Source organism: Rhipicephalus microplus, chromosome 1 (assembly GCF_043290135.1).
Source record: "Rhipicephalus microplus isolate Deutch F79 chromosome 1, USDA_Rmic, whole genome shotgun sequence".
Lineage (NCBI taxonomy): Eukaryota > Metazoa > Arthropoda > Arachnida > Ixodida > Ixodidae > Rhipicephalus > Rhipicephalus microplus.
Window position 1 is genome coordinate 286,222,840 of NC_134700.1, and position 8,136 is coordinate 286,230,975.

The 8,136-nt window shown below is 46.4% G+C and overlaps 1 protein-coding gene across 1 annotated transcript in view; it reads left to right on the forward strand.

The window, feature by feature from the left end:
* Window positions 1-7,768, forward strand: part of Shc (SHC-adaptor protein) — a 38,692-nt gene extending 30,924 nt beyond the window's left edge. The window contains exons 7-12 of the mRNA XM_075865069.1: window positions 556-737; window positions 1,128-1,257; window positions 3,307-3,454; window positions 4,165-4,230; window positions 5,040-5,275; window positions 7,302-7,768. Coding sequence (XP_075721184.1) covers window positions 556-737; window positions 1,128-1,257; window positions 3,307-3,454; window positions 4,165-4,230; window positions 5,040-5,275; window positions 7,302-7,430 — 891 coding nt within the window. The 3' untranslated portion in view covers window positions 7,431-7,768. The remainder of the gene's footprint in view (window positions 1-555; window positions 738-1,127; window positions 1,258-3,306; window positions 3,455-4,164; window positions 4,231-5,039; window positions 5,276-7,301) is intronic.
* Window positions 7,769-8,136: the final 368 nt, after the last annotated feature.

Genomic DNA, 8,136 nt, shown 5'->3' on the forward strand with positions numbered 1-8,136 from the left:
TGTGTGTGTGTGTGTCAAAAAGAAATCATCTACAGTGCTCACAGATCGAAATGAGACAATTTGGGACAAGGTAACGCATATACTTTCATTTCCACAGTCCTCCGTTTGGGTTGTACCAGTGTGATTTTGACTCTGAGCATGTAGACCAGCACCAAGAATTTCTTGAGAAACGAGATTCTTCGTGACATGATGTGGTAATCTCGAGCATTGCATATAGCAGTCGTTATACTAAATAATTTGATGGGACATTTGAATCAGTGAGTACTGTACATTCAAAATGAGTTAACATGAAATGGTTCATGAGCACTATAAACTTTTGCCAAGTACACATTAGCACCCCATTGCTCAGCCAAGATGTTCAGGCAGCTTGATGTTAACATAAAGAAGAAATTATCTTTGTTTCAATTTTTAATGGACATTGATTGAAGCCTTCGATGTCTGAGCAAGACCTGGTAATGTTGTTTATGAGCGCTCGTACTATGAAGGGAGGGAATGAGAAAGACATGTGATGGAGAACGGTGTTAAAGGGAAGTGCTTTTTTGTGGTGGCATGCAGGAAACTCTGGACTTTGTGGCATACGTGGCCAAAGATGGGCAGAACGCACGAGCCTGCTTTGTCTTGGAATGTTCGGGTGGTGTGTTGGCTCAGGATGTCATCTCAACTATCGGGCATGCCTTCGAACTTCGCTTCCGAGAGTTTATGCGCACAGCACCACCACCAGGGCTGCCACCAAAGAGGTGAGTGTTGCCACATTCATTTGATAACCTCCCCGTTATTGATGCTCTAGACAAGCGTTACCGACGTACAAAGTAATGCATTGGTTGCTGAGCAAACGGTCATCGACTGAACTATTTGGGAAGTGGTGCTCATGTATAAATGCTAGAAAGAGCATTGTATGTTTGCTGGAACACGTGCATGAGAGGAATGTGAGATGTCCTAATTTACCACGTAAACAGGGCAAGAACTTTAGCACAAACTTTTAAATAAGTTCATTTGGGTTGTATTTGAGACAGTTTAAAATTAGGCTTTGTTCATGGTGGCATCCTTCACATTGCAATTTATGTGGCGACAGCTAAAAGTCTCCAGGTTTCAGTTGTCTTGATGCTGTCGTTTTGACGTACTTGCAGGCCAGAGACTGTGGCACCGTCAAAGGATGATCCTGATTACTACAATGATCTTCCTGGCAAGATACCACCCGAGGCTCCACCACCGCCTGTTCCCCCTCTGCCTGACTATCGCACAGATCCGACGGCCGACGTAAGTTGACCTCGTCGGAATTGATTCATATAATCTGACATTACAAGGTAACCTTGCAACTAGATCCTATGCATCACTTGCCCAAGTGGCTTAGTAGTGATGGCATTGCACTTACCGTATAATGCGGAATATAGGTCGAGGCGGAATATAGGTCGACCCCCTTACCTTGACCAGCAAAAAAAAAAAAGAAAAACGCGGAATCGTTCACTGCTTCACTTTAGTCAGTCCTCACAGTCCTCCGAGCTGTCGGAGCTCTCCGACGACGACGACTGCTTGTCACTAGCCGCCTCCCACAGCATGTCGTCCTCGGTGCCGTCGAGAGCGTTGCTGATGCAGCACTTCTTGAATGCGCGCACCACCATCTCTTCAGGCAGAGACCTCCATGCCTCGGAGACCCAACCACAAACTGTCGCGAGAGGTGGCCTGCGCAGCCGGCCTGTCGGGGTCCGCGGGTTGTCGCCAGCCATCCATTCGGTGTACAGCGCACGCACACGGTCTTTAAAAGGTTTATTGAGGACGACGTCCAACGGTTGAAGTGTTGATGTCATTCCTCCCGGAATGACGACAAGATCCGTCCTTCCGTCGCGAAGGCTCTCCTTCACCGATGCTGTCAAATGCCCGCGAAATGCATCCAACACGAGCATGTTCCGGCGCTGCAGGAGGGCTCCGGGCCGCCGGTTCCACACTGTGCGGATCCATTCGCGCATTAGGGCCTCGTCCATATACCCCTTCTCGTTGACGCGGACGACGACATCCCGCGGGAAGGCCTCCTTCGGCATCGTCTTCCGCTTGAAGATTATGAAGGGGGGCAACTTTCTGCCGTCGGCCGTGCAGCAAAGCATAACGGTGAAGCGCGAATGCTCGCTACCGGTCGACAAAAGCCTCACCTCTTTTGCCCCGCGTTCACAAACAGTCGTGGACGACGGCATGTCAAACCACACCGGCGTTTCGTCGGCGTTGCCGATCTGGCCTAGCATGTAGCCATGCTGCCGCCGGAGGTTGTTCACATAGAGTTGAAACTCTATCAATTTGTCCTCGTACATCTCCGGCAGCTTCTGGCATATCGACGTGCGCCGTCGAAGCGCAAATCCTTTGCGTCGCATAAAGCGACGGACCCAATAAATGGATCCCTTGAAGTCTTTCTTTGACAGGCCGGCTTCACGGGCGAGCTCGACGGCTTTTGAGCGAATGAGCTCCGCATTCACGGGAAGGGATTTGGCACGGTACTCGCGGACGAAATCCGCCACTTTGTCCTCGAGTTCCGGGTGCACAGCTCGGCGACTGGAAACGACGTCTTCCTCGCGTTACACACTGACAGTTTGGATTTTTGGTTGCGCCAGTATCTGACGCTTTTCTCGGACACTCCAAACTGCCGCTGTGCCGCCATGTTGCCATTCACTTCCGCGAATTCTATAACTTTTCTTTTAAACGCGGCGGTGAACTGGCGCCGCGTCCCGGTATTCATAGCTGGTCGCAGAGTAAAAGTCGCCACTCTCTACGAACACGAAATGAACAAGAAAAGAAAAATGGCGTCGGCAGAGGCGTCGGCCCATGGAGGCGATGTCGATGCTGATGCCCAAAAAACATGCGACACTCCCTGTTGCCAGACGATCACTTTGTTTATGCCAAGGGCCGGTATATAGGTCGAGGGGTGACTTTTTAGCGAAATTTTTTGGAAAAAATCTCGACCTATATTCCGCACTATACGGTACTTCTGAGTTTGAGGTCATATGTTCAGTGCTAGCCGAGTGACCTCGCTTCAGTGAGTGCAGAGTGTACACCAGCATTTGTGTATATAAATTTAGGTACCTACTAAAGCATTCCTGTTGCTTTAACATTGTGGTCACCAACTGTCATAATCACCACCTGGGCATGCCTAGTAATTGGTTTCGGTTGGGGAATACAGAACCCCCGAGTTCATTATCATTTACTAGGATGTTGTACGTTCTGTTCGAAGTCTGTGACGGCCGGTCTCATGTCTAGCAGCCTTCAACTCGATCGGTCATTTCATCACGAAACAGTGTTAACACGACTCAAATTTCATTACAGGACAGCATGGATACCTCAAGAGAAGCATTAACAAGTGCACCAGTGAGCATTCCACCTCAGCCAAATGCACGCAAGATTTCTCGCGACACAAATCTCATCGACCTGAGCGGAGAGGAACTCCCACCGGTGCCAATTGTGCAACGTCATGGTGAGTTGATCAAAGGGTTTTCTCAACATTTTCCCAACACTTCGTGTGGGAAACATGTGTCATTCGCTATCAATAGATAAATAAGCCCCATTGAAAACGTGTACTAAGCTTCTAGGCTCATTTAGATAGCTGAAAGAATACCAGATTCATAACCTGTAGGTTAACTTCTCTTTCAATGTGGCATTTAGTATAAAATTGTCAACACATTGTTGCTTGCTGCTTGCATTTACACTAAGCTGAACATTCTCTGTATCTGTTGCATCGCCTTTTGATTATTTTAACAAAGGCTGCAGAAATTCATCTATTGGTAAAGCCAACGATTCTATTTATGATCTCTGCTCATGGTCCTTCTGTGAAGTCCCTTTATGTCACACAAACCAATCAAAGTGCATGATCATAGTAGCGAGCGCACTCTTGTGGGTAAAATCAAGTGTAACAGAAAAAAACAACATTTCGTCTGCCACATTGAAGAACCATTACACTACATCTTCAATGATGATGTAATCTTTTAATACCTTGACCAAATTTTTTTATGAAGTTCAATGTTTCAATGACACTTGCATTCTTTTCTCTGAGCATGCATAATTTATCTAAGCTTTTGTTCTATACTAAGGGTGCACTGTAAATCTGACATTTTTTTTTTTTCAGTAAAGAGGCACACCTGCCATTAGGTCCTTTTGCTCACCATTCTTTAATCTTTCATTGAACAGAATACGTCAACATGGGCCAGGACACTGGACTGGGCAAAAATGGCATCTTGGACCCGTTTGATATGCGTGAGTTTTATTTTGCTGCCATTTCTATCACACATTCCTGCATTTTGTGGTCAGGGGCGTACCAACTCTTGAGGCAAGCATACCTCACCCGTCAGCTGGATGTGTGTGTGTGTGTGTGTGTGCGTGTGTTTGTGTGTATGCGCGCGCGTGCATACTAAGAAGTAGAGGATGGGAAAACGAAAACTTTTTATTTTTTTTACTTTTCAGCTGGGGACCGGCCTTCATCATTTTTTCCCGATGAAGGCCGGTCTCCGGCATTCACCATTCTACTTAAATCGGATAACCAACAGGAAGGCAGGAAAGATACACGCACACACACACACACAGACCGAAATTTCTGCGTCGAAGTATCTCAAGAAAGACTGTCGCCCTTAAGAAAAAAAAAATCACGTAGCCAAAGTGAACTCGGAACCCTTAACTACAGCATTCTCGTGATCTAAGTGTGGTGGGGCAAACTAACCTTCAGGAACATTGATTCTACGTCATTCAACTTGCTACTCTGAACTGCTGATCTGGAGGTCGTTGGATCAATCATGGCCACGGCGGGCACATTTTCGATGAAGGTGAAAATACTGGTGGCCCGTGTGCTTAGGTGCATGTTTAGAAAAAAAACGTCATGTGGCTGAAGTTTTCGGAGTCCCCCACTACAGTGTCCCTCATAATCATTTTGTTGTTTTTGGACGTGAAACCCCAACAGTCAGTAAACGCCACTTGCTGCTTGGTCTTTCACACTTTGCATTGGCCATCGTTGGCAGACAGAATGTGTCGTGTCAATGCCCTTCTAACTTCATTGCACACTTCGCATGCAGCTCCCGTAGCACCACCGCAGAGTGGTGTAGCCCAGGAGGAGGCGTGGCACCGTGCGACTCTGGAACGGGAAGTGTGGTTCCATGGTGCCATCAGCCGCAAGGAGGGCGAGTCACGCCTCGCCCATGATGGGGACTTTCTGGTGCGTGAATCGCACAACTCCCCGGGGCAGTTTGTGCTGACAGGCATGCAGAACGGTGCTCGCCGTCACTTGCTCCTCGTGGACCCAGCAGGCGTGGTATGTTGGATTTTACAACAAAGCTGTCTTAGTCTACCCTGTGCAGTCATAGTAGCTGTAGCAGTAGTAATAATAGTAGTAGTAGTAGTAGTAGTAGCAGCAGTAGCCGTTGTCTAAACTGTTGTCTATCGTTTGCTCGACTTTTAATTGCACTTTATTACATGATCATTTATTTATTGTTCCCCGGCTGTAAACAAAATTCGCACTGTTTACAGGGAGGTGCTGGCACACAAAAAGCAATGCAGATATTTACATTCCAGCGTGCTTTATTTTCTTTCTTTTGCCGATGAGACATCAAGCACGCCCGGGCTCTGGCTTATGATTGGCATAACACCCATTTTTGTGTTTATTTTTTCAAAATAATTTTGTCTACCAGTTGTACGGCTTTTGCAAAATCTCCGTTGTCGTTCGCAAAGCTAAGTGAAATTAACAGCTATAGAAACAGCAGACAACCGCAACAACGTGGCTTAGTTTTGTTTGGTCTTAGAAGAGAATTAACTATGTTGTATACTGTATCATTGCGCGACTTGTCAGACATGGTTCTTGACCGCGCGAGAAATTGTGTATCTGTAGCAGTTATTCAAAGCACAATGTGACAGAACTCCCCTTTTTTTTTCACTATTCGGCTTTGATATCGCACATCGGGTACGGTCCATCTTGCTGTATTACGGAAGTTGTATGCTCACCACAAGCATTTCGACACGTCATTTTCATGTAAAATTTAGTGAATGGTCTGGTTACACAATGCGGGTGCGCAGCACAGATTAAATCATGTTATGCCGCTTACTCCACTGCAAAGTGAGGGGTTTCTCATCCGTGTTAATGCAGCCACATCAACTACATTCATCACTGTGTTGAGCTGAGCTACGAGGCTAATTGTTGTGACTAAACCCATTATACTGAAATCGAATAATAAAACGAGGCAAAGACAACACAGGTGGTGCTCAGATCTTTTGTAACGGATAGAGCCGTACTTGACCGCTTAAGTTTGGTCGTCAATCTAATCATATCCGATCGGCATTTGGCTGAGTGGAACACTGGGTATTCCGTGTCAGAACTTGTCCGTGATAGAACTTGTCACATAACACAGAAGTTGTACCGTGAAGCAACTGCATATGCTGCACATTTGGTGATGCGTGCCGCATATTCAGACAACAGTTTTCTTTTATTTATTTTTTTGTTGTTGTTCTTAGAACAATCACAAATGGAACAGTGGCTTCCCGTTGACCTTTTTCCTGGCTGACATCACAATAAAAGGGAATAAAATCTGCAGTTCGACCTAAAACACGCTGAAATTGTATGAAAAAGATACTCATCTAAGCATCATCCTGTAACTTCGTGCCGTCAGCATGCTCTAGAAAGGAGAAAAGTGCTGGTTGCCGGTCCAATCTTTGACGAATGGAACGGTCTATAAGCATATTTCAAATCAAGAGATCGATTGACGACACCACGTGATCTCTTTAGCCAATCACATATAGTCACATGTAACAGCTTTGCTAATTGATGGTTTTCACCATATGGAATGACACTCATGTACTAACAGCTTTGCTTACTGGTGGTTTTCACTGCATGTAGCTTGCTGGCTGAAATCGTTTCACTTTTGTAAACGTGCACTTCTTTTGCATGCGACGTGTTTTAGCATTTCAGCTAAGTCATTGTGCAGCAGTATTGGCAGCTTCACCATCGCTGAATGGTGTATGGTGTTGGCTAATGGAGGGCATGTTCATATTTATTCCATTTCGTGAGTTCTGTATTGCTGAACGGTCAACCTAAACTACCCCTTGCGTCTATGTGGCTCTTTTGTGTCATGTGCAATCTTTTTTTTTTTTCCAACTTCTTCTTTACATGTTTTAACCGAACTTTGAACTGCAACTGAGCTTCATAAATCTGAACATTCATAGTTAGTTTTGTTTCTTGGTGGCCAGGGGAAGTAAAGGTCGGGCTGATGGCAGAATGCTGAATCATACTGTTGCCTATGTGAATGTGCCGCGCTCCTACAATGAAACCTCTTTCTTTTCTACTTCAGGTGCGCACAAAGGACCGAACTTTCGACAGCGTCAGCCACCTCGTAAACTTTCACCGGGACAACGCTCTTCCCATCATCTCAGCGGAGAGCGCACTTGTCCTCAAAACTCCTGTGCCAAGGCCTCGCTGATCAACCTCACTTCGACACCCAAAGAAAAACGGGACGCAAGGCTAACAAGAAGCGCCACAGAAGCAAATCAGCAATCGGTGCCTTTGTGGACTCCTCAGAGGACTCGTGTCGCAGCCTGTCGTGGAACTTTTTATTGCTACATTATTTCCTTGTGCAACTTCCTCGGAAATGAGACTTTGGGAGTGTGCCACATTCTGGCGAAAAAGTGCGACCATCCAGCGTCGGTGGATTTGCAACGACCTTACTTTCGACGAGTCACGGGTAGCAACTGTGGTCCTCCGCCTGCTGCAGTCACTTGGACTTGTCTTGCGACAATCAGTGTAGGAACAGCACTGTAGGTGGAATAGTCGGCTGCGATCAGCAGCACTTTCACAAAAAAAGTCGCAGCATGAAGCTGGGAACCCCCCTTCTTAGTGGCAAAGCCAGCCTTAATGCATTGCCCTTTTTAAAAAAAGTTTGGAGGGGGGGGGGGGGGGGGGAGGGGCATCTTCTCGAGTGCCTAAGCTGCTACATTTCCTCTCTTGAAAACTGTCAGCCCAGTATTGTGCAGTGGCAGTGACTGCCACCACCATTTGCAGCAGTTTTGTGGAGAGGAATGCTATAATAGAGATGCGTATACAAGTTTTTTGTTAGGCCTTTGGCAAGACTTTTAGAGGCCCAGTTTGACGACATTTATAAAAGTATTGCCGGCATAACACCATGTGGA